Below are 27,648 nucleotides of genomic sequence, written 5' to 3'. Positions count from 1 at the left end.
TCGACCACCTAATGACGCAGATCCGATGCTGGGACTGCCCAATCTTCCCAGAACCCGCACGGAGCCAGAATCTGGCAAAACGATCCCAGCCTGAGCCACCCTCTCACGATCAAATTCCATCTAATTACCGTCCCAAAATTGGATAATGTATTCATTGCGTTACCTGTGACGGAATTTCACTGCTGTTCCTCATGGGTACCGAATGTCGCCGACGTAAGCTGGAAAGAAAAACCGCATCAGGCAAAGGAATCGATACGGCACGACATTAAAACCTTTGCTGGAAATGTACATTTTTGCTCGTCCCAAGAGTGCTTGAACGGAATCTGTACGTCACGCGGTTGTTTGGGGGTCGTTCGCCCGAAAATGGTAAAGAGAGAATTCACTCAAATCCGAACAGTCCCATTCAAGCGTGATCCTTTTATTGTTCCGAATGTTTGAAAACGTGTCTCATCCACCCACGCACAAAATACCTGAGTTTTTGAAGTTTTCGCTTGTTCTCTTCCCGCTTCTTTGCTTGTTTGTGGGGTGTCTAGCACAACAGGGAATGAAATATAAAAAAAAAGAAAGAAAACAGTGCAGCCACATTCTCAACAGGCGTCTGTGTCCTGGGGCGCGCATAGGTGTGTGATTCAATTTGGAAACAGTTCGTTCCATCGCACCGATCATTCAGCCCGGGACCGTTGGCACTTCCTTCGTCCATCATTATTCCGGTGACATTGTCGAGGGGCACGTACCGTTCCGCCGCAACAGTGTCGCAACGTGCCGCAAGGCTCATAAAATGGACTCTCTGTCTGTCTGCGTGGAACAATAACGATCAGCATACTGGCAACTCCGGGCCCGGTCCTGTACCCTAGATGATACCTCAGTGGATCTGGCTCTACAATTCCGGCCACTGAGGGCCACACTGATCGGTACACTGATAATAAGAAATCGTACCCATCACAATGCTGTACGCTCTGTTTGCTCCGCCAGTAGCTGTGGTCGGGTTGTACAGCTAGGTGTGATGATGAATCACGTCTACGTCCGTGCCGGTCGCGTTGCACTTTCGACGCACTTCGGTTCGATCGAGCAGTCGTGATAAAATTCCCAAAAATAAAAATATCCAACCTTCAACCGGGTTTGTCGCCTGGTGCAGTAGCAAACCACGGAACAAAATCGAGAAATTCGGGCGCCGCACAAGAACAAGCTTTTCTCGGGACTGGGAATTCCTTCAAATCCACGAACGGCCGGGCCTTATTCCGTACGAGATGGATTATGTTATTCTCGTATTTTATTCCACACGCCCGCATTGTTGCGTGAATTGTTTCTATTTTCTTCCCGATGACATTTTTCTTCCTCATCAGCATCCTTCGACAATCGACAATCACTTGGGGTTTCGGGTGTGACAATACAGAAGAAAAAGGAATTCCCCTTTTTTCCAGTATGAAGGATTAACAAGCAAACTTGAAATCACCGTTCTCCAGCGGTTTGCGGATGGAAAATGGAAGATATTTGGTGGCGATAAGACACGTTCGTCCTAAACCGATTGGGAACGTTTGCGTAAAGGCTTTGTTTGGGGAATATGAGTGTTTCCGGTTTTGCTTTACGGTCTATAATCCAATCGTCGATAAAACTCAACATTCGTCGTGATTTCTGGGAAATGTCTCAATCGCGAAAGACTAATAATATTAATACATGTTTATGAGCAATATTTGGTCTGTGATCGTACCCATTAATTTTTATTTTTTTCACTTTCCATCACGCGAGTCACATACATATATTGATCTTACTTATAGGATTATCTCTTGAAATAATTTCAGTTTAATATTGCCAACATCATTAGCAAAATGTGTTTTATCACCTTTCCAGAAAACGGAAAGTCTATTTTGTTTTTTTTTTGACTATTTTAATGGGCATAATGAAAAATAAACAATAAGCTAACATTTTTTAACAATCATTTTATCTCCTTAAAAAAGCCATTTTAAAATGTTTTGAATGTAAGGCATAAATAAAACCACCTGGCCAGTAACTCAATACGAAACGATCGAATCACACACATGATATCATCATATCGTAGACATATTCAATTCGAAAACACTTCGGAGGGATAGTTCCGACATGTCAACTTCTTTGTTCGTCTGCAAAATAAAAAAAAACATAGTCTCACTCACTTTTTCCTCCTTCTAAGTACGTGATTTGTGTTAAAATTAGCTCACCATCCGCGTCTGAAAATGTCCCATCCCCAGACAACAGCGCATTCTTGGGCTTCTTCAGTTTATCCTCGGCCGGGAATTGTGTTTTTTTTATTTTTTGTTGCAAAATGCACACAAAATTTGAAAAAGGAACATTAAAAAAAACACAACATAACGTGCGTTATTTTATGTTCGAGAGCATGGGTTCTCATGAATTTCACTTCACTACAAAGTTTTGTCCGTCACCACTGCAGCAAAATACACAGAGCGCGCCGGAACAGCGCAAAGAAACATAACTCCCTGAACACCTCAAACCGATACCCTCGCAGCATCACAATAGATACGAGGACCATTTTCGCCGAATTTTCGACAGATAAACGACCCGATGGCACAGTCGTTCTTAGGTACGTGTATGCGTGCATTTTCTCCCAACCACTCAAAACGCCTGTCCGCCGCGTATTGTCCTGCCCGGTCCAGAGTCTACAGTGCCCCGTTGTTGAGATGTTTCTTTGCTTTGTTGCTGGTGGTAGTGTTCGGTATTCGTTTTTACTTTCATATTAATCTCTTTAGCACTTCCCTTTGTTAAAGCTTTTTCCTTTACGTCCTCAAAAAAAAAAATACCCCCGACTAAAGCCCACCGGTGCAGGTTTGGCTGCAGACTCAGCTGCATTCTCATCCCCTTTGCACGGTGAAGGAATACGAACGCCATCATCTCAAACAATGGAACGCTGCTGCCGGGGTTCGGATAAACAAACAGAAAATATGAAAATTAAAAAATAACACCAATTGATCGTGAAGGGAAGGGCTACGGAACGAGCCCGGATGCCCTCTGTCTGTGTGTGCCCGTTACCTGTCCAGGATGCCAGAAGGACAACGTTAAAGTGTGGTTCCGGAGTCTACACAAGTGGTGCGGTATTTGTGTTTGTCTCCATTACTGATTAAATAACGCTCGGTATCGGTATCCGGCTCTCCTGTCCAGCTCTTCGGGCGACCAATTCAGCCGTGACCAGCGAAGGTTTGTTTGCGTTGCTGCTCGCGGTAGGCTCAGATCATTAGTTCTCACCCGAATCCGTGTCAGCGTACGTCAGGATGTTGACTGACTGACGGTCTCCACCGACAACATATCGACCACCAATGTAACGTCCGAAGGGGCAGTGTAATAGTGCCACCGAACTGGACGGTACCGGGCTTGTGCAATGCAATCATGCGAAACGCTCGATCTGGCACGGGAAAAGCTACCAGCTAAAGCCGCTCGGTAACCCTTTGCCAATGTTTGATCAACAAGCCACCGTAAGCCGGGTTCACTGGTCACCTTTTTTTCGGTACCGCACGTAAGTCGATCGTTCTTTACCGCCTAAGATGCTTATAATGAACTGATTACAAAACAAGCAGCATTATTTAGCAAACTCTGTACCGACACCCGATCCGCTCAGCTGCTGCACAAGCCGACCGGTCGGACGTTTGGACCATTGGGTATTGATTAACTTGTTCTAGTTGGGAAGTGAATCGAAACTTACCGTACCGGATGAGCTGCCGCACCGATGGAGATAAAAAAAGGAACAAATAAAAACTAACCCCTAAACACATACACACACAACATACCCTCGGCACAACAACAGATCAGACAGATAAGTACGAAATAACCAATAGCCAACAGCCAATAATCCTCTTTTACCAATTCCCATCCCAACACTACCCGATGCCAAGCTGCTAGAGAATAGACCAGTCGCAAGTCGTTGCCGGGGTAAGCATGGGTTTCAAACTCCCGTCGCCTAAACATGCCGAGAATGTAGGAGGGCAAAAACAATTAAAATCCTCAGCCAACCGAACTTTGGCTTCGCGGTAGGGCGAAGCGGAGCGACCCCACGGACCTCGATGACAACCTTAAATGGTGAAGATCATCATCATCATCATCATCATCAGTCGTTTTTCGGCTGACCCTTTTCTAGTGGTCCGTGTCTGAACATTTGTTGGGGGGGGTTGGGGAGGGTAATGTTTCAGGGTTATGCTGTACGCGTCATTTATGCTTCTGTGGCACTCTATGGTGTTCCTCTTTTGGTTGTTCTTTGTTCTTCCCCCCCTCCCGCCCCCCCTCTCGGGGGTCACATACAGGATTCGATGGAGCTTCGACACAGAACGCCACACGTACTTGTTGGTCAAGAATCGAATACAGTGGTGGATAAATTTGGTTTCATGTCCGTTCGTGGAAAAAGATGTGGTATCCTTAATCTTCAAAAAAAACAGGATGGATTCCAACGACGAGAGACTTCTTGAGAAAAGGAGTTGCTTCTAGTGCAAAGAGTTGATGTTCTAGATGAACTATCAATGCATATTTATTAAATACAACAAAGCCGTACTCCGTTCATACTGCAAACGCAAAGTACATAACACAGCATTGGAATTGCAAATAAAGACATTAATTGCATTCCTCGCATCAATGCTCCTCACATCGTTCATCACTGTACGTCGGTTGGTGATTGTGACTGCGAAACAGAAAGCCAAAAGGTAGAGTGGAACAATTTCTTCTCCGAATTCCTCCAACAAAAAACGAGGCAAGAAAAAACCAACATCATCACAACCAGATCTAAGCTCAAAGAAGACCTGCAAAACGTAAGCTTAAACACGTTGTTCTAGACCAACCGTTGCGCGCGGCCTCACTCGCAACGACCGTATAGAGTCATCAGTGTTTGTCCGGTCTCCCCCCAAACATAACCCCCCGTGTGTGTAGATGCGACACGTTGCACGATGAACTAATAAATGGTCCGGTTCTTCTATCGGGTCCTCGGTAACGAAGAAAATCACTCAATTCTACTCTCCTCCCCTTTGTGCACTCTTCCAGTGCGGGGCCATTGCCGGTGAAGCCATTTCGCGAGACAAGGTGGTGATGCACGGAATGTGATAGTTTAGCCGAGATTCGATTTCTCGGTGTGTGGTTTCCGTTTCTTGTTGCCATCGGAACCGGAGCAGTGTAGAAAAGAACAGGCAAACATTAAATGAAAATAAAACACCCTTACCCTTGCCCATCTTGCCCCGGGGTGGGGGGGGGGAGGTTTGGGGGATGCATGGATGCATATTTTGCACCTAAGCGACGAGTGCATTTCACGCTTCCAGTTTGCTGGCGTCCATGTTCTTTGCAGGCGATTCCGCGCACAGTCCGAGTTCCTTCGAGGCAACCTTCTTCATTTTGGCAAATCTTTTCGCTTAGGCGAACCTGTCTCAGTCTGTCCGAAGACCGGTCGCATTCCGATTGGTTTGTCACCGCTGTGCCCGGTTTGGAGTCAAGCCACTTAACATTAATTGATCGAATTCCTTGAACTCAACCCCATCCCCCGCTATGAGAAGGGACGCTAGAAATTGACAAGCGCGCACAGAGAATATCAACCTGACCTCGACAACACTCACCCCGGCAAGGTACTGGCACTGCACTGAAGGAACGTTTATCTAATCTTGCGTCAACCTGCCCTCCAACCGAGCACGACAAAAAAACCTTGGAAGTGGTTGCCGAAGCATACGGTCCGGCCGGAAAGGCCGGGCTAGTGAGATAAGAAATGGGTTCCAAAGTAGAACGTGCAACGAAACAAAAAAAAAACAGTAACACTCCCGACCCCAGGACAGGAAGTGCGTTTCAAACCTCCAGAGGACATAAACATATATTTGCTTGCCCCGCTCAAGCTTCCCTCGCATTAGTGCGATCGCGAAGCTAGTGTGCAAAGCTAGCAAAGTGAAGTCAACACTATTGCCCCTTACGACCAAAAAGCCATCCATTTCCAAGCCGTTCAACAAAACCCCCAAACCATAAACGTACATCGCTAAGAGTACTCGTAAGAAAAGCCTCCCGCGAGTGCCTTAAATGTCGGCTCAAGAGGAACTACAGTCGGCAGGGAAAAAATACGCCAATCGTCACCGCGGTTGCGTGGTATTCGAAACCGTTGAGACGATGTTGATTTTTACTCAACGCAAAATCAATCAACCGGCGTCAGTCGAGCGCGAACGCGAAATCGGAAAAGGTGCGGCGAACTGTTGCGGCCACAGTTGCTGGTTTTGCCGGTGTCGACTCATCATCGTGGCCGGGACACGATCGCGCACACCAGAAGATGGTGATGCAATTTGCATACCCACGGTGCTGCGTTCAACTTCCGCCCTAAGAAAGCGCTTTTCTTCGTCGATGTTTACAAGCTCCTAGAACATTGGCGCGAACAGAGATGCGTCGCCTGGGTTTTATGTTATTCTAACGATGATTACCTCTTGATTTATTTCGTTTCTCTCTCTTTTTTTATTGTGTGTTTCGCGCCTTGTTCTTCAAGATACGTTCCATTCGAGTACCTGCCCTTTGCTTGGTGAGCTAGTTGTTTCATCCCTTTTCTGACATCCGAAGGTATAATAGGTGGTATAGCCCGCAAAGCGAAGCAAATAACACACATCCACGGTAAAGCACATCCCGAGACACATCTTCCGAGCGTGTTCGGGAAGCTCGACCTTCGTCGTCCACCTTCCGGACCTTCTTCTTCCGATCGTTAAAAGCGCACCGGCACAGCAGGTTGCAAAACATGGGAAACAACATTAGGATCCGTCCATTACCAGGAAATGGAAGAGACGAAAACGAAAACACATCTCTTACATCTACCCGGGACGGGGAATCTGGGTGTGGGTGTGGATGAGTGTGCGTATGTGTGTGTTTGCAGGAGAGAGTTCTTCCGTCGTGCCGGATGGGACAAAACCCGGGAAGCTGAACCAGAACGAACCACGGCATGTAGAGAGATTTTCTTTTCATTTATTCTCTTACGCCGCTTGGTGGACGTTAATGTGACCGTTCCGGAATAGAGCGTACCAATGCTATTTATGCTTGGTAGCATTTGCTTCCTTCAGCATGCCTTCTGGTATTTAATTTCGTGTAGTGCTTTTTAATACGCTAACTGCGCCATGTACGTGTGAACAATATGCGCTAGCGGGAAATTGAACCTCTCTCGTTAGCTATTGTGCGACAAGTGAAATTTGATCAGCAGCATAGAAATAATCGCATGAAAAGCTTTGCGAAGAAGAACGCGCGTGTGAAGAAAATTGCTTTATTAGTCGTTAAAACGTGTAAAGAAGTACCGTGTTTTAAGTTCTTTTAGAATTAAATTATATAAAATTGTTTTACGACAATAAAATACTTCAAGCCCACACTTGTTGATCTTAAATCCACCCATCGGTATGGCTTTCCTTATCCAAAAAAAACCACCCCCCTATTGCTAATGCACCCGATCCGATGGGATAATCTCTTAAAACAGACAATCATTAATAGTCGTCGCAATTCAAATCAATTGTATCTTTACCGAAATGGAGGAGTGAGCTCACCGGAGATAATGGTCACTTTCCCAAGCTATGCCGTGTGCCCATGATTTCATGAATATGTTTTCAGCGGATTATTGCTGTCCGATTTGACTAAGCACTGATGAGGGTAAATACAAACTCCAAAAACAAAATCTGGCACTGGCAACCAGCCGGTGACTTTCGACGACCAGTTAGATTCCGAAACACATGACGTACCATTCTAATTCCATTTAGATGAGTTTGACTAATCCTGCCCGATCGTTAATCGCTCGATACGGCGATACGGCTGTGGTCCGAGTGCCTTCCATCGTACATTCCAGCACCCGGCATCATCAACAACCTGCCCGTCAGCAACACAACCGGTCCATGCATGGTGCATGCTGACTGTTAAGTGTGTGTGCGTGAATGCGCGTGTGTGCAAGTGTATGTGCTTGCGTATCACGTGTGTGGTAAGGTATGAATGAATGAATGGAACATAAACCCCTCGACGACCCTGGGCGGAGATGGCGGGGTGATGGTCGGAACGGAACACTACCACTGCGTCAGCATAAGTTAAGGGTTTCGGCCCTCAGACGGAAAGCTCAGCTGCACATGCGAGAGCCAAAAGGAACGCACAAAAAAAAAAATAAACAACAACATGCTAACCGTTGGCTCTTTGAAACCGTGCTCAAGAGCAGCATTCGAACACAGTTTGTCCAGTTTATCTGTTTTATTAAAAATACTTTTAAAAATGTCTTTTTTTATCGCTGCTTAAATATTAGGTAAAGATAAATGCAAAACCGAACGGAGATAGCATTTGATCTGTTCTAGAAGTTCGCAACGCAATACTCAAATTCAAGATCAACTCGCAACATCCGGTGGTGTAAACTGTGCGGTAGGAAAGTTCAAAATACCTTTCATTCATTAGTTGCCCCGTCCGTTGCGACCGTACCGTCCGGTCCCGGGCCCATCGGTAACGGCCGCACACGCATTCCGGTTCGTTCATGCTCCGAACGGAACGGAAGAAAGGGAAACGGGCGAAAAGAAACACCCCAGAAACATCAACCAAAAGGAAATAGGCACTACCAGGCACAACAAAAACCATGGTGAGCATAAAAGCAACAGAGAGAGTGAGAGAACCGAGAAAAGCCTTACGGTGACCAGTGGTAGGCAAACCACGTATTTGTAGCATAAATTTCATTCTATATGCTGCATATTGAAATAGGAATTTTACAATACTTTATCGTAATCAGACAAATATCTGTGATCTAACCAAAGAGATACAGAAGATGAAAGATTTTTCGTACCAATCACCTCAGTACTTGAAGAGATCTTTCACATGACGAGACTACTTCAAAGACTGGCTCTTCTGCTGCAAAGAAATACAAGTGACGGAAAACTGGAACAAAAGTTTTTCCTTGGTCTTCGACTGTACCTCCGTAGTTAAACGACTCTTTTAAACATACAGCCAGAGAGTCAACTCAATTTGATGTTTTTTTCTGATAGAACGAACTTTTGTACGACGGCTTATCGACTGAATCACAAGATATGCAATCACCAATTTTTCCCAATAAATGAACATATTAATCGTACGTTCATTGCTATCGACTATTCTCATAACTACACATCAATAGGTTTATTTGAAGGAAATAAATACATAAATAAAGGAAATAAGGAAATTTATCTCTTTAAAAGATTGTAAAAATTCGGCTACACCCAGGATAAGGTGACATTTTGTGGTTCGGAGAAGGAAATGACTCCCAAAAAATGAGAATTGAATCCTAGTTTAAGTCTCCAATCATTTTAAGCAATTCGACCCGATGTATATTTAAGAACAAATATTTGGTAAGTGAAGTTGAAGAAAATTTAAATAAAACTGATCGCACAAGAACGATCACTTAGTTACTAGTAAAAAAAAAGAGAAAAAGGCTATAATTTTCGTATATTTCAGTTACAATACCAAAAAAGAAAGATATTCTCATATTAAATAAAAAAATTGAAAACTTCCAGATTATGAAACAATTTTGGTTAAACATAATACACACTCAAACAGTGAAGTTGGATTTAGTTCAACTTTATTTCAACATCATACCAAACATCTTCCCGTAGCAACAGGTTGCCCTCCACTGGCCGAGACGAAGAAGAGTGCATGCAGATACGGGAAAAAGGTAATAAAAAAAAAGAACCACGCCAAACCTGCAGCCCGACCTCCCTGAAGCACTAGCGGAGCCACAGCAGCAGATCCGACCCGGCATCGGCAACCAGTTCGAAGAAACACGTCGTCGAAGACGGTCAGACATTGCGTACGCGGATTCGCGACTACCTAACCAAACACGCTCAACGATTTTTGCCGATCGTCGATCGTGCAATTTGCGCGTGCGCAACTTCACATCTCGCCTCATCGTGTATTGATCTTCGTCATCAGTAGTGACCGCCAGCGTTTGCTAGTGTTCGTACACTTCATTCATTCTTGATCGCAAGCAACGGGGTTCGTTTCATTCATCGCGTTGCTTACTCATTTCGGAAAACTGCGTGCTCCGGCGTAGTGATCGCGAAACGTGTACTTGAACGTACGTGAATCTATACCTCCGGGAGTTTACCAGTGATCTCGACGTACACAGTGCAGCAGTGCTTTTGAAGCTGTAGTGTTTTGCGAGTGCTTAGGGTGTGTGTATGTGCGTGTAGGGTGAAAGATTTAATTGAAAATCATTCAATCAGCAAGGTTATCATACCGTTTGTGCGCAGTGTGTACGGCCGGAAACGGTCGCCTTCCTTATCCGAGTTCTATCGCAAACTTCAAAGCGACGTTAAACTTTGCCCACTTCCTAGCATTCTTCTCCGTCTTGCTACGGAACACGCCGCGGTAACAAAACAACAAACCCCAGTACGGAATACGAAAATGTATCATTTAATGAGATTTCCTTAATTTATGGATTAGAAAAGTCAATTGTTCGACGGGATTGCCTTTTGCAGTCTACACCAGTTTGCCGTTGTAGGCTTTTCGGCGGTTGCGGGGTGCATTTCCGCCGACCGTGTTTTTGTTCCCCATTCCGCCAAGGGGTATCTACCCTCGTCTCATTTTTCCCCACCTCCCTCCCCGTCCGCGTCGTGCTCAATCGTTTCGACCGTCTTGTATCGGAGCGGAGTCGGAATTTCGAATGTGTACCGCGTTTCCATCCGTTTCGCCCGAAACCGTAGGCGCACCAGCGACGAGCAGTGCGGTGAATGGCGTGCAGCCATAAAAATTGTGAAAAGCTCATTAAAACAAAAGCTTGCCGGCGGTACACAGCGCCACGGAAGCGCTAGTGCCCGGTGTTGGGCACTCCACGCCACCGGTTTCGGCAAAATCTAAAAACGAAACATAGTCAACGTACGAGCAAAACGTGCCGCGGTGCGTGCTGCGGACAAACTGAACTATTCGGTGCTGCGTGCGATAAAACGCGACTCAAAACCCGCGCACACCCGCATTACACAGCTCACTCACTCGAAGATGCTGACGATGGCACGGAATCGACGATCGTGGGGCTTCTCAATGTGGGAGCTGCCGGTATCGCAGATGCTGCCACTGATACTGCTAGCCGCGGCCAGCTTCACCGTGCGTTCATGTAAGTATCGCCCATTGATCACCAGTGTTTTGCTTCCGGTCCACCCAAGGCAAGGGGCTACACAAATCATCCATTTCCGCTGCCAGCAGCGATCATATCAACTCTCTCGCTACATCCCTCAAGGCAGTGCCGCGTAATCTCGTGCCGTCATCTCATGCATTCAATATGCATAATGCACCGCGTGTCTTGGAGCTTGTAGCTCTTCCAATTCCCCCCAAAACGGCCAACCAGGCAGCCTTTTCAACGAGTGCACGCGAGAATCAACCCCCCTAACCGGGTGAAGGCAAAAAAAACACATGAAACTCTCATCCCAAATACCTTGTGATACTAATCATCAGCCTGCACGCGGTGGAATTCCAGTCGCCGAGTTTCGTCAGCGTGATGACTTGCTCACAGTAGTGCTCTCACATGATTCATGCTGCACTCGCATTCATCCTACTTCTTGCGTGCGAGCAAAGGTACGGGCCGTATGTTGTATCTCCTTCGTACGCTAGGGGTTAGGGGAGTAACGAAAAAAAAACGATCCCCCAGTTTTACGATCGTGGCCAAATATCGTTCACTCACGCGTGAGCCAGTTATGACGTTTTGCAGCCGCCACCATTTAGCACCTGTACGCTCGAAAGCTTCACCTGGTGGAGGGTTTTTTTTCTGAGAGCTGGGGGCATCTTAGTGGGGTGGAAAGACAACATCAAAAGGGAAATACACATTCCACCGGTGCGCTGAGAAAGCTAATCTAATCATATGTTTGACATACCGTTTAACGCACCGCTTGCTGTCTTGATGCTGTCTGTGCGTTGGGCGTATCGGAAAATCGAGCACGGAAGAGAGAGTACGGAAGGTGCCGGTACAGGAAGGGTACATGCTAATGTATGTTTGGGGCGGTGTAGCAAAATATCAAAAGCCACGGAAACCCTACTCGAAGAGCCGCTTCCTTTCGAAGCCGAATGAGAACGAACCGCGTTTCTAATTCAATTGCCACCGAGGCTGGAATTCGATCCTTCGATATGGTGGTGATGAACAATAGAACCGCTTTTCCGGTTCCGATCCACATGATGCATTAAGTTAACAAAGTGTTTCAGTTTGCTAGAGACATTGAGTTTTAGTACAATCGATCACATAAGAGGTTATTTTATAATAATTTTAAAAGGTTTCTTTAAACGCTCATTGTACAACTGATTCAATATAATATTCCTCTTGGTTATAATTAAGTAGTACCTGAATTAATTTAAGTTCTGACGCTTAAATCAATTAACACCAGTGTCGTCACTACGACTCTTGCTTTTCGTCGCGTAACGTTCCCCGTAAGCAATTTCCTGTACCATTATCGTACGGATGCTTTCAATCAATTAAAAAGCTACACCCTAGAACTCGTATCCCCAAGCATCATGTTGATGTGATTCACGCGCCTAGCAGCCCATTGAACCGATTGAGCCGATATGTAAATTCAATACCCGTTGCGACACGTTGCACCGAAAGTAGTTCACCTTCAGGGCAAAATGGTGCTTTCGCTCGCCCCAAACCACATCGGTTTTTGCATGGATCGGGCAAAAAATGGAATCTCACCGTGCAAAGAAGTGAATAACGCAAAAGCATTAGAAGACATCATGGTTGATGTTTGTTTGTTTGCTTTTTTCCCTACTCTTTCGTCTTTCCAAACGCCTCCGCATAACTGGCGGAGGTCGGCTAAAGCGATCAGGAGTGCAAGACAAGGAACTGGAATTGATGAAGAAATGGAATAAGAAGATAAAAATAAAACCTACACACACACGCGCGCGCGGCCACACAAAAATGGTAGAAAGAATTCATTCCCACGCACCGACGAAATGTACGAGGTTGGGTGTTTTTTTTCTCCAAATGTTGTTGGAGAATGTCATCCTTGCGACAATGCGGTTCGATCGCGAAATGGCGAGACAAAAGTCAAAACCACGCACCGGCAATCGGTGCGTTCCCACCCGAGAACAGGAATGCAAACAGTCGGTCGCATTTTGGAAGATTGTTCGTTGCTTTTTTTTCGTTGCTATTGATGATACTAAAACCAAACAAACAAATAAAAAATGAAAAGAAACTATAATAATGCATCTCCAACGCCAAAAGCGGCCACGACAATGCGCACCTTGTGCCGGTCGCGAAAGATCTCGTACAAGTTGGTATCTTTTTTTTGTTGCTGTGTGCGTTTTTGCCGTGTTATCGTGTCCGTAATCCCGCAAGGACCTGTAGGATGTCGCCCGTTTCAGTGAAGAAAACCCACGCGGCACTTCGCGGCAGGCGCGACAAGCTTTCGAACGATCGAGCTCATTTATCACACGCCACACCAATGGGGCGCAAGACAACGCCTCGCTAATGCCAAGCGTAACGAGCCACCGCTCGTGGGTGCAAAATTCGCAAATGGCGGAGGGGGTTGGGAGGCGAAAGGAGGAAGGAGAGAAGGAGAGAAGGTTAAACACACTCCAAGCTGCACGGGATCAAGATCCGAGCGATCCCGCTAGCGAGTATGAAGCTAAAGCCGGAATCGTTCCCACCCGGATCGAGAATTGGCGATCACCGAAACCAAGATCGTCTCCGAGGGGGGGTGTTGCGAGTCGTACGGCTCGAGAGGGTGGTGCAGTGCACCCAAGACACGCAGACTCGATCGTTGCGATTGCGTACTCGACGGCGGCGCGTAGGTGTCAAAAGCATCAAGCTCAGCCACGAGGTACTCGTTTGCCGTTGGTAGATTCGATTGCGACATTCGCTCGCTCGTTAATCCAACTCCAGCAGACTCCGGTGGATTAAAAGGGGGGAGGTGGCGTGAGTTTGAAAACTGTGTGCCCCTAACAACCGAATGTTCGAACCAACAAGAATAAAAAAAACACTCACCACAATGCTCATTTCGGGTGCGTTTGTGGTGTTTTGTGCTGGCCTTTTCTTCGCTTATTATCGTTCGGGGTTGTTCTTGCGTGCCCAGGCCGGTACTGCCAAGCGAGGGCAGTATCATTGCACGAAGTCAACGACGCGGAACCATTATTAGAAATGAAATCACCCGGATTTTTCCCCCCGACGTAAAGGTGTTTCGGAAGGGGCAATGGGAAGATTGGGAGTGAAGGAATGACAAAAACATACCTCCAAAACTCAAAACAATCGCTGCCGCACATTCCATTCTCGAATTAAAGAAAAACTCCAGCGGGGGGAAAAAACCTCTACAGGTTTTCTTTCTTCAACAATTTTCTTTCGATCTGCTTTTTCTTAACCCTCCGCCTCCCCACCCTCCCGTCCCTCTTACCTTCCCTCAGTAGGATTATATCGCATGCCCGCTAATGATTGCAAAAGCGACCATCCAGCGCGTGCTAGATCAGTGTGCCACGAAAGAAACGCCACAAACACAACACAACAAAACGGCAGATAATGTTGGGCTTCCGTCGCAATCTCCGCGCAAGGTGACTATTGTTTCGTGCAGGTGACAATTACGTGCGCGTTCGATCGGTCCCACTTTTCTACGGTGACAGCTTCAGAAGAAAACACTGCCCTGCGGCACCAACAACAGTAGTCGGAACGTCCAAATGATACCTCAGCGCCCAGGCCGAGAATCACAGCACCGAAACGAGCAAAAAAAAAAAAGACGCGATCATGATCGTGTGTTTGCGTGTTTTGTCGCGGTTTAAGATTTTGTCGTCGCTGTTTTGTTCACGTGTGTGTGTGTGTGTGTGTGTGTCATTTCCACCCCACTCACCCACTCCCAGGCCGGTTCCAAATTTTATCCGCTACTCATCTTCAAAAGCTTGGCCCCGGCACACACATACCGATCATGGCGTGATTTTATGTTTCTTCCCTTCAATCTGAACATTGCGCAAACGGAATAAAACCCAAAAGCCATAGAGCTAGAAACGGGGATTTGTTGCTTTTTTCTCTCTCCGATTTGGTCTTTCCATTTCGGATGGGGTGTTTTTTTTTTGTTGGTACTATTATTGTGTGTGTGATTTTTCTCTTTTTTCCCTGCATTCTCAAGAAGCTTTTTGTTGGCGAAGCTTTTAGGCGAAGCGTATTACTGTTATTAAATATCATTACGATTAATTTCGCTTATTATTTCATTCTTCACCTACCGGACGAAAATGCGGATTACATCCGATCTGTCCAGAGCGGTGCAAAAGATGGTGGATTCGGATTCGTCTCAGGGGTGGTTCAGCTTTTCGGGGGTCGATTTCAGCACACCATTATGACGGGTGGCATAGGGAACGCATTTAGCTTTTTTCTGGATTTTTTTTCTCAACATTTACCCTTTATGTTTGCGCCACCACTACCCAACTGGCGAATAAAAAACCAATTCAGCTGCTAATGGGAGCTGCTGCTCATTGCTTTTCTGTTTTTTTTTTTTTGCTGGAATGTGTCCGATGCGCTTATGCGCCGGTCTGCCACTTGTTCCTGATCTCGTCGGGACCGTTTGGAAGCTGCTCCCGGGCGCACGGTCATTACCGAATAAAGGACGGTTCGCTCAGCAGGGTTTAGCGGACGTACTTGTCCCATGAGCGCGAGTCCACTTTGGAATTTTTCGGTAAACTTGCCTTTCGACAAAAGGGCTTTTTTGTTGTACTCCCTCTCTCTCTCGCGCGCTTCTAAATAACGATAATTTGCCACCGTCACTCGAAACCTCGCCCGATCACCTCGCCCAAAAAGTCTGATGCGGTGGTAACTGAATTAGGCACACTTGGGCGATGTAGTCCCCAAAAACTCTACCAGAGCCAACCTTGAAACGCTCCCGCGATGCCAAGGTGGCTGTGGATAATTCGGGTGCGACTTAATGATACGCGCGATACGCGATGGCCCGACTGATCATGCGCAGGTCCCGATGGTGATGATGCATCATCACCATCATCACCCAACGCCATCATCATCGTCGTCCGGGATACGGAGGCGCACATTAGTTGCGGTGTTCGCGCGAGATTGATTGAACCGAGTGTGCGGCCGGGATTCACATGGGAACAAAAAAACGGAACGAGATTAGGAAACCTACCGAAGTGGACACTCCAACTGGACGGGGAATCTCACGTTCCATTCTATTAAAGGGAGGCTCCATAAATCGAGGGCGCGCTGAACCGAGGAGCCATAACCGATTAAAAAATGCACCCCCGAACATTCTTTTCTTCCGCGGCTCGGTCGGTTTCGGTTTGATACGATTCGGTCGATCCGGTTCGCGGTTCGATTGAGCGCTTCCTTCTGCTTTATCTACAGCGTTTTCTAACAATTAACCCTCAATATGTACCGCACGGATGGGAACTGACGCCGATGGCTTTGTATAGCAAGATGTGGAATTTCCTAAACCTACTTCATTATTTAAATTAGTTAAAATATTTTACTTCCGAGATGAATTTTATTTACAATTAAATCAACTAAATTATTATTAAAAATAACTGATTCCCTTACGAGCCATGTCTTTAACAAGGTCTTTCATTAAAAAACAAAACCACCATCTTCATCAAGGGTTTAGTTACCCTCCACAGCTATTCGGGGACGATCGCCGAGCTGCAGGTTTTTTATTTTGTTCTCTACTCCACCCTGCCATATGGTTATCAGAAGCCGACAAATGAAAACCGATCACCTTCAACGTCATCCGCGTGTGGTCCCGCGGACCGGTTGCGATGAGATTACCTACGGTCGGTCGGTTCGTCGATCGGTGTTCGTAAGCGCCAGATGCCACCCAGCCAGTGCGTCAGCGGAAGCCGACCTGTGCTGTCGGGCCCAAGGGTTCGGCATTCGGCGCCCGTAACGAAAACATACAAACGAAACGGAAAGCACCAGGATCAGGCGTCCGGCATGACCAGCTGACGGTTGTCGGTGCGCCGGCAATTAAAATGTCATTCCAAACTCTAACCGTCTGGACGTTCGAATCAATATCAACCGCTCGGTATTGGGTATCAGATTCTTTGCACCGGCACCATACATCCTTCGGCGTAAATGGAAAACACAAACACCGAGGACACGCGCCTGCGCGCTCAATCTGTCACCTGAATGAAAGTGATCCCTGTGCCGTCGTCAACGATTTTTACGACGGACAGGTCGGAAGCGAAAAGGAAAAGGAATTTTAATTTCCCTTTTGCACATGCCCTGCCACGGATAAGCGAGCCTTCCCCCACCCGGACACATGCTGTTGGCTTCCGGTAGAGAACTTCCATCGGTAATGCGATCATTATTGTGTGATATTGAAGAACCCCTGCCGAAACGTTCAACTGATACGATCCTTACGAAAGGAACAGTTGGTGGTAATTATGCCTCGAACGCCCCCGATCGATTCACCATTTTATTCACACTGTACATCATTTAATCGTTATCGATCAATCGAGAACGATCCACCACCGAAATCGGAGGAAACATTTTTCGGGTGCTAAAAACCGTCGACTTCCGTTCGGGCTCGTAAATCAATCTTCCGATCTTCCGTAGGGTTCAAGCAACTTATGCCCGTGGTAGCCATATGCATATGTGCGCAAATATGGCCTCTCCTAACGGGCGCACATGCTGTGCTGGCCTGTGGCCATTTTCAACCCATAAATCGGTTTCCGGCAGTTGCGAAACAAAAACCAAAACGAGGAGAAAAAAAAGAACAATCGGAAATGGAAAATTACCACAAATCGGTCCGGTACGATTGCGGAGATTTCGATGCGGAATTTCGTTGCTCCAGGGTGTGTATGTGTATCCGTGGAGCTATCGGTCGGTCGATGTAGAAAAGCGTGGATAAATATAGAACGGTGTGCACCTATTAAAGTGTGCGCACAAATTGGAATTGAAATACGATTTAATTTCATACGCAAATTACACCACTCTAGCGAAGGTTCATCTTGCACCTAAAAACCTCGACATTGGGTTCTAACACGCTCTGCCCCTTTTGATGGATGAGTCCGGTTAATCAATCTTATCCATTTTGCTCCCGAAGTGCCGAAGAATGCGGTTACGGTCTCGCAATGCTGGATGAAAACATCACTTGTCGCCGGGGTGCAAGTGGTCCGCGGCTCGTTGCAAATTGGTTTACCACGGTTTCACTCCGGAACCTGGAGGATGAATTTACCTTCTGTCCGGCTTAACCACCGGTGCCCTTATCGTTGGCATGGTGCATGGTGTAAAAAGGTGGCGAAAACTAGGCAAAAGATGAGAACATTTTTCCACCTCTTACCGGAACGGGTTTATTATTTATGATCGCAAAATGAAGCGAAGGTACGTGGGTAACCGTTGACAAATCGATTCGAAATCATTTACCATTGCACTGCCGTTTATGTGCAACTGGTTTATTGTGCCTAATCAATTCATTGTACGCTGAGCTATTTTCTACTGTTTGTAGCGCAGAGACAAAGAGTTTTAATTTAAAAACAAGATCGTAAAGAGGCTTTCATTTGTTACGAATTCAAAAGCATCATAAATATCATTCCGCCCTGTTTTCCATTTGTGTCTCTTTTTTTTACCTCCACTTCGAAAATTCCATTCCATTACAAACGGGGATGCTTCACGCTAAACTCTGCCGTGGTCGCGATATGCATGACTATTGTGTTTTTTTTTTCATTTCTTTTTTTGTTTCACCGTACCTTTCTATTGCTGGAAATGCACTTTGGACACCGAAAACAAAACTGAGAGGAAAAACGCATTGCTGCACAGCTGCACACGAGCCGGTCGGTTCGCACGTGCATAAACTTTGCAAAACCACACATGCATCACAGCGCACAGCTACACTTGGTGTTTAGTGTGCAAAACCAGTGGAAAAAGTGGAACCAGTGGACAGGACCATTTGCGAAACAGCAATCGCAGGCAGCCGAAGAAATTAAAGTGTGAGAAGCTTAATTATAAAGCTGTGGAGCACACAACAGACCCATGGCAAAGCGTTACAATAATGGAACGCGAAAGCAAATGGGATGTACCCCCGGGGGTGATTAGGCGCACAGTTTTAAAAGTGTCGTTTAAAACAGGCGGACGGAGGGGCCTCTGCAAAAACATATCGTTACAGATGACTGACGTATGCAGCGGTCCCAATTATTGTTACAACCAATGCAAACGTTGCGCCAATTTGTACGTCCAAGTGCCGGAAATGGGAAACCATGGCGTATGGCGTGCACATCACATCGTTGTTTCGTTCCATTTCCTTTCGTTCGCTACACTTTACGCTACACATGGAAGGTGAAAACGGGTGCGTTCGCTAGCTGTTTGTTTTCGTTTCCCTCAAGCCGGTACGAGATGGTCAAGATTCGGTGCAAGCTCCAAGGAAATTCGGTAACACCTTTCACTAATTATTGATTGACCTTTCGTACCTGTTCTCATCGTGTTGCTTCCACGCTTTGGATGGTGAAACACACGACTGTCCCTTAAAATATGTGCTCCACTTTCAGGTGGAGACAGCGATCGAGCAGGACCCCTAAACCGACATACACCGATCCGGGGCGAACAGGTTGCATCGTAACCTGTTCAATGCAGAGAGTCGCATTTTGTGGTTCTCGCTTTATTTAGGATGGCGAGTGGCAAGTCCAAGTAAGAAAGAAAAAAAGCATCCCCCGGGGGTACGAAATTATGTGAATTTGGTCCAAAAAAAAACAACCCTCCCGAGTGAGAGCGAATGAGCGAGAAACATCGAAATTTGATTTCCTGTAATCAATTCCGAACCTTATCTGGTTCGGTGTATCTTCGCACCGGGTAAACTCCGGTGGGCCCTTTCCTCAGCGGCAAAAGGAAGTGCGCGAAGACGCTCGGAAAGACGCATATGGTGGCGATGGAAGAATATTAACGACCGGTGCGTCTTCTGTGCCTGTAGCTGTGGAGCCTCCATCTGTCGTGTGGTCATTGGCCCGCAATGCGAACGCTTCCTTGCCCGCCGGGCGTCCCACACGGCAGGGCAATTAATAACATTCCAATTTTGCCAACTCCTGCCACACCAGAGGACAGGGACACCAGTCCTGGCCCTGTTCGGTTGGCAATGGTTCTCGTCGGAATGGAATTTCTCGTGTTGCCGTGTGTTCCACGCGACTTCAAATTCTACTCCACACACACACACACACACGCAGGAAAAGGAAAGGATCTTGACCGCGACAGCTGCATTGGTCCGAACGCGTCTCGGTGAACGGATTTTCAATATATGAATAAATCGAGCACAGAGTATTGCGTATATATCGTGGCCGGGGGTTCTTGTGGTACGCTCGCACATCTCGCGAAATTTTAAAACACAGGAACGCTAGCACAGGTGCCAGTGGCAAAAAGGATCCCGTGTGCAGCAAGGTAGAAACTACATTTTGTGGTCAATGCTTTTAGTAAATGCGTCGTGTGCCATTTTTCCGCGACCCTTGTAACCTGTGAACATCGCTCGTGACCGTCATGCCCAACATTAGGTAGAACCACAACCTTACACACAAGAACAATCAAGGAGTTGAACGAGCGTGGAAGGGGGAAAGTGGTGAAGAAAAGGGATAAATAACAAAAACGAAACACCAAGCGACATTTAATTTGTGTGTGTGTTTTTTTTGCGCTGAAAACTCGATCAATTGAGAGAATGGAATGAGAAGAGGAAAGATGGCGCGTACTACACTGAACATCACCGTTACTAACATAAAATTGGAAACGTGGTAGCGCTTAGTTCGTGCACAGAATGTGTTCCAGGACACAACACGCCGCATCATAGCAAATATTATTCCACACCGATTCCTGCAGAAATGACTTTTTTTCTCGAGCTGGTTTTATTCCACTCACAAAAGTTATACCATTTGAATCACCTGAAACAGATGAATTGGTTCGGTGATGAATTCTACGAACTCGAGCAAACTCCACTGATGCCTGGCACGGATGGAACATGAAGCAAAACTCGAAAACAAAAAAAAACTATTCCACCAAAACAAAACAAAAAAAAAACCCCGGCCAGGGAATGTGATTCAAACAGGAGAGCAAAATCGAAAAGGAGAGCATACCTAACAGCACCATGCCATCGGTGTGGGGAAAGAAGTAAGAAAACCCATCATCTAACCAACGACCCAAAACACGCCAAACTTCCCAAAACCACTTCGATGAGTATGAATATAAAAATTTCGGAACCATAATTACTGTTATTAAAGCAAAGTAGTAAAGGATACATGCGGAGTGCTGGGCTCTTGATGCGGTTCCAACACACACACACACACACAAAAAGCCGTGGTGAGCAAAAGAAGATCGGCAACAAAAGACGGAGTCGAGGTGCGGCTGCGTTCGGTTCGACCGGTTGGGTGGCTGCTGGAACCTAATTATCATAATAATATTCACTCGATCTTTTCTTCTTGCTCACTCGCTTACGGGTTTTGCGTTGGGCCCCATTGGTATGCCTCATGTCGAATTTTATACCTTACCACCCCAATCGGACATTCGTCGCCGGATGCTGCGGACAGCTTGCCGTGTGTTTGAGCCGGGACCAAACCCGGCTGATAGTGCTATTCATTTTGCTTACCGTTTCTCCAGTTTGCTTTCGATCTTGGGCAACATATTTTGCGGTCCAGTTGTCGTTTCCTTTCCATCGGTGAAGGTCCGATACGTACGGTTTGTGTGCGTGCCCGTAGCTTGCACGCAGTGGACGGACGATGAAGATTCTGCGAGCGATTCCTGCAAGCTTCCGTTTCACGGGCACAACCGAACGCTGGTGCTCGGAGCAAGCAATCAGATGGGGTTGATTTGGCGATATGTACGTTGTGTCGGTTCTTTTTTTGTTCACCATCAGATCGTCTCGTAACCGGGCGAGCTTGTTAGTCCTGGCCAGATGTAATCCCGACACCGGGCGCCTCTGATGAAGAAGCGCCCATGCTCAAAGCCACCCGATGCTGGCGTTTTTTTATGCGTTCTAAATGTTGCTTTTTGCGATTGGCGGCACGGCAAGTGCTACGAGCACTTCGCGTGCATGCCAATCATGCAAGCAACCATCGCATAAACGCAACCATTGGCTGTCGCCGTGCACCGGCTGCAACCGAAAAGCGCAAATAGAACGGGAAGTTGCCTCGTCATCATGAGTGCAAATGAGTGCCAATCGGCTGTCGCCTTACGTTTTATGTTTTGCTCCCCATTTCGCGATAAACCTCGCGCTAAGGTGTGTTTACCCTTTTGCGAGAAATGAGCAAAAACTGGGGAGGCTATAATTTCGATGCCTGCCGATCGCGTCAATTCTGTGCGCTTGATATTTATGCTTTGCCCCGTATCGATCATTCTGCCCGAAGGCGATCGACGTTTATCGTTCACCTGCCGTGCTAGCCGGCAGCGGGCTGCATATCACCGATCTGATGCTGCTGATCGCGGTGAAAGCGAACGAAAGGTGAAACCCCATCATCAAATCGCAACTGTCACACGCCCCGGGGATGGAGAGGATGGCTAGCGCTGCCATAAAAGTGGCCAACTAGAGTGGCCCAGGCAATGAATAGACGAGCGCAGCTTCAGAGAAAGAGAGGAAAAAAATGCTTCAAAACATCAAACAAAGCCAAACATGGAAGCATCTAGGGTCGCTACTTTCCGGTCTCATCAATCTCGCCACCGACGGGTGGTAATCGGATCGAAAAAATCTAACCTGCCGTACCAGCGGACAAACGCCATCGGCAGGAGAAGATGCAATCGGACATGTTTACCTACTTCGCATTATTGCTTTTATGATCGCTTGATTGAGCTCATAAAAATCGAATATTTGACCCTGAATATTGGATTCCCAGCAACGGGAAGCAGAAAAGAGTGAGAAAGCAAACAGAGAACCATAAACTAAACAAAAAACCACCAAAAACGTACAGCACACTCACACGATCGAGCGATGTGGATCTGTTCCTTCACGATGACGATCTTTTGGAGCTGCTCAGAAATAAATCGCTGCGACACGTATGCAGCGCACCGTCGGAGTCGGACGGGTGAGGTATGAAATTATGACTTCCTTCCTGGACTGAGTTCTTGGCGCGTCTCATCGACGGTTTCCCAATACCAGCGTCGATACTTCATCATCTTCGGCTTCTGGATTGATGTGGTTTTGACTTTGATCGAACCAAAGTTGGTTGAAGTTTAGCGTGCGCAAATACCAAAGATGTATAAGGGCCACGGCAAGCGACGCCCTTCAGAAAACTAAACGACAAAAGGGTAAGATTTTGTTTGTGACCGCAGCAAATACAACAGCAAAAACCGCATCTATTGTGGTACGAGGTATAACTCAGCTGCTGGAACAAGTCCGGGAAATGGACAACGTTTTTCTCCGCTCGATCGTGCGTAACGAAACAACTCACCGAGAGATGTATAAAGATGGCTTTTTGGTGGAGAGATTTATTTTTGAGTTCTGCAAGTCTTTACCACAGGAGACTTTGCGCAAGTCGTCGCATCCGGTCGAGTGTCTTAAAAAATTAATCACTTTTCAAGTTGGCTACTCTAAATGGAGCTCAAATTCATTCCCCAAAGGCTTTTGGTACAACACCTTCCAGCCAACTAGCGCTAATTTATGGCTCAAATCCGCTTGTCCAGCGAACAATCGATTCTCGCGAGATTTACCCCCATCGGGACCGGGAGGAAATGTAGGCCATGTGCAAGCAGTAGAGAAACTGGAAGCCTCCGCTATTGCTAGCTCCCGGACGACTTAGCCCGCGCAATGGCTGACGGGTTCATCAATTAGGAGACCGATATGCGATGGTACCCAGCAGCTGACCAGCAAACCGAGCTCGGCCACCAAATTGACGCATCGCCACAGTAATGACGATGCCTGTGGGAATCTCCCGTCGGCCAGCTACGGCAAATTCGATCAGGGTGATGATCCAGGTGAACGGGTGCTTCCCGTGCACTAATTTACATGGTTCTGGATGGGCAGACCGAGGGCTGCTGTGTTTCTCATCTCCGTTTTGATCGCAACATCGAGCATCGGTTGCTGGTGCTTCGCCGAGCGAGTCCCGCTAATGAAAGAAGACCCCGTTGCAAAAGCGTACCAGTGTACAAAATGTGGCCTAATGATAGTTGCGCAAACCCCCCGGGACAGGAAGACAAGCTTACTGGGCATTTTTGCCGTCATCAGGCGGATGCTTCGCTTCGGGGTGAAGATGTGTTTTCCTTTTTTTTCTGTTCCCATGAACGGACAGCAAACAGCTCTCTTCGTAACATCTTTCGCTGTCCTGCTGAAAAGAACACTGGAGACACCAGCAATGAAGACATTCCCATCCCGAAAGTCGTCACTCTCTCTCTCGTGCCCTTTTCCATACCCCGCAACTAGCTCGGTATATATGAACCGGAGTCCTTCAGCTAACATTGTGCAGATCGGGGTACTTTGCATACGATTACTGTCGATCAACGATGATCGTACGCGTGCTTGCAAAACCTGCGCGATCAAAAACTCACGCCGCATTGAGTGAGCTTCCAGTTGTTTGCTTTACTTTGTCGAACGTCGAGATCATCGAAGTCACAATCCAATTGAGGTGTCCCGCTGTGCTGCCTTGTTCCGTGATGCTCGCAGCGGGTAGTGCGTTACACACCTTCTGGCTGGTGGCGGTTTAGGTTCATGGACCGGTTGGTTGCAGTTTTCGAGCCAACATCGCACCGACCCGTTCCGAAGTCCACCAACAGTTTGGAGGGTGATTATTTTACCGCTCAAAAAAAAAGCTTACAATGGGTAAGCAATGACTGTGTTTCTGTCTTTATTTTTTGGGTACGCTTCTTACCTTAGCAAACGGGAGTGGTTCCTTTGGCGGTTCACACGCGGCCGCTACGAAATTTATGACATTTCTTAAAGCTTAAAACGTCACAACATACAAACCCCAAAATCCGAGCATTCACCTCTTTCGAGCGGGGCGCGCGGGAAACCACGCGGATGGGTAAGTAGTTCCCATTAGCAAAACTCAAGGCAAGGTGAAGAAACTACACGAATAATACCAAAAAGACAAAGGTAAACACAATAAAGGAGGAATTTTTCCCATTACGGTTGTTTAAGATAAAGCGCTCGCCCACGTAACCGGGACCGGTCGCATTCCGATTACGATGCCGCCCGCCAGTCTCGGTGCTTTCTCACTGCGTCCGCACAGACAGATGTCAATGTTGGGGTTTGATGTTTCGAAGGCGGGTTGCCGATCAACCTTGGGCAAATATTGTAACAAGTACGGTAGATAAAAATCTCCGCCGCAGGTTTTGCTATCGTGGTCCCTCGAGGGTGTTATCTCCTGGGAAGGACACACTTTCCAAGCTCTACATTCGAACAGCACCGGTTCGTTTGAATGTGTGTATCTTGGACCGTTGGGAATTAGGGAACAAGCTACAATGGGCTCATGTTACAACCAGAGCATCAAATCAAGTTTAAATGAACCCCTATTAAATATTTGCACACCCTCAACGACCCTGTTCCGATTAGGTACTTCTAAATGAGCCGTCCTGCTTGCGAATGAAGCACAGCACTGAGGAAGAACATATTTATTATATATGTATATAGTTTAAAAAACAAAATCCCTTCATCCAAGCGTCGGGTCCGATGATGGCTTCCGATCAAATATGAAACCGGATACTTGATGCCCCAGTCTTCATTTCGTACGGATCCGACAGCAAAAAAAAGGGCCACCAATATACCCTTCAGGTTCGTGTACTGTGCTTCCCAGTATTGTCTCCTTTGAGCATATTTTTGATGACCAACATTCTTGTGGTCGATTTTCCCAGTGTTTCTGCCCTTTTTCTGCGGCTCTGGTTGAAACAGTAGAACCAAAGCATAAGCTCAGGGAATTTTGTCTCCTCCGTACGGAAAGGTCCTTTCGGAGTCCTTTTGGCGATAAATCAAACCTTCCTGGTTGGGTTCATTCGATACCAGCTTCCGGTTAAGGTTTTTTTTGTTTTTATTGTGTCCATAGCTCCTTTATTTTTTGTGATATTTTGTTTTCTTTCTTTTTTTGCATTCACTTACATCCGTTGCCTTTCAAGCTCCCTTCGAAGCCGTTGACATTTGTGAACGCGTTTCATTAAAACTGGAAAAGCTTACGACAAAGAAAATCGCGATCAACCCATCACACAACGATGCCTTTTATTTCAATCCTTTTAACATTTCCTCTAAGACCAAATCCGACTGAAGGTGGTGAAGGCACAAAGTGAGGGCGTTTTAAATTAAAATCCTTCTCCAACTCCACCCTCAAGGGTCGATGAAGCAATGATTGAAAGATTGATTACAAATTCGTTACCATCGCCATTAGCTGAGAAGTTCTTTTTTTTCTGTTGTCCCATTCACATTCCCGATCTATAACCGCTTCGCTCGGTGCCCCCGGGCCACGGAACATTACCGGAATGTGGTTCTGCTTCGTCTACTCGTCTCGCGCCTACGCGTCATCAGAAAAGTTGCCGTAAAAGTCTTTTGAAAAAGCTCCTACGCGCCAGCGCGCTGTTCAAGTGGTCCTTGAGCAGCAGCAGCAGCAGCAGGGCACCCGGGAAAAAATAGGAGCATCGAAAGAATTTGGAGAACCAAATAACAATATCATCATCTCGGGTCGCTCGGTGGCGTCAGCGTCTGGAAGATGATTTTTTTTTCTTTTGCTGATCGTTATGTTGTATTCCTTGGTGTGCCATACGTTTGGTGCTTTTCGGTAATGTCTCGTCGAACTGCCGTCCCCAATAGCTTCCCATATTTGCTCCGGACCGTTACCATCCCAAGCTGACACTTCATGCCGACGCTGGTGTAGTGTTCGGATGGCGAGCGTTGGAGAGCACTTGCAAATGTCAAAGTGTTGGTTGTCAGCAGCTTGGGGCTTTTTCGGCTAGCGTTTTTGGGGAGGGTACGGTTTGGTGGTGGTGTATGTCCTCAAGCTCAGATAGACCGCCCGGCAAAAGGACGACATCCGGCAATCGCCGGTGAAACTAAGACGCATCATTTTTATTTTTAAACCATCCGCAACTCGAGTTTTAGTTGCCAAACCGAGCACCAACTGAGCGAATAAACCTCAAACAAAACAGGAGATGCTGCGGTAAGGGATAGCTTCGTTACTTCACCGTCGAGGGATACATACCCGCTTAGCGAAGACGATACCGACCTCCAACAGGGGGCTAGGCAATAGGGGTAATTTAATACGGAACAGCTTCGACGGTACGGTAACACGAAACCGAACATTCATGCCCCTCGTTACATCCAATCTGGATTTGCGAGAAAGGGAGAGACTTAATTTTCGCAAGCAAATTCGCATGTTCGTGTTTATCCTCAATGCTTGCGAAATACTGTCACCCGTTTGGGTTTTGAATTTTCTGCATACAGTTTACCCATCCTCACCGTACAAAAACCTAGTGTAAGAAAATCAGAACGAGGAGGATCGGAAAAGCTGCTACACCGGCAATATAAAGCCACAAGGGCACGCACGCAGAACCACAGAACCAAGCGATTCAGCAGCAACGGCATCAACAGCAAAAAAAAACAGCTTCTCTTACAGAATATATAGTTTTATGTTTCCGTCCGGTTCCCTTCGGGTGGACTGTGGAGGCTGTCCGAGTGTGGGTTTTTTTTTGCAAAACAGTCTAACCGGACTACGATCATTAATGCGTTAAACCTCCGTTGGTTGCGTTGGGATCGGCACCTGACATTGTTCGGTTAATCAGGGCCACTACGGGTACTGCGGGCAAAATGGTACCTCCATAAAACTGAACCTGTCAGCCCTTCCCGAGCTGCC

At 46.8% G+C, this 27,648-nt stretch overlaps 1 protein-coding gene across 1 annotated transcript in view; it reads left to right on the top strand.

The window, feature by feature from the left end:
* Nucleotides 1-9,410: 9,410 nt before the first annotated feature.
* LOC125761264 (uncharacterized) overlaps nucleotides 9,411-27,648 on the top strand; it is a 38,389-nt gene continuing 20,151 nt past the window's right edge. The window contains exon 1 of the mRNA XM_049422235.1: nucleotides 9,411-11,068. Coding sequence (XP_049278192.1) covers nucleotides 10,954-11,068 — 115 coding nt within the window. The 5' untranslated portion in view covers nucleotides 9,411-10,953. The remainder of the gene's footprint in view (nucleotides 11,069-27,648) is intronic.

The sequence above is a fragment of the Anopheles funestus genome, chromosome 2RL (genome assembly GCF_943734845.2).
Source record: "Anopheles funestus chromosome 2RL, idAnoFuneDA-416_04, whole genome shotgun sequence".
NCBI classification, from domain to species: domain Eukaryota; kingdom Metazoa; phylum Arthropoda; class Insecta; order Diptera; family Culicidae; genus Anopheles; species Anopheles funestus.
This window is presented reverse-complemented; position numbering and strand designations above follow the sequence as displayed.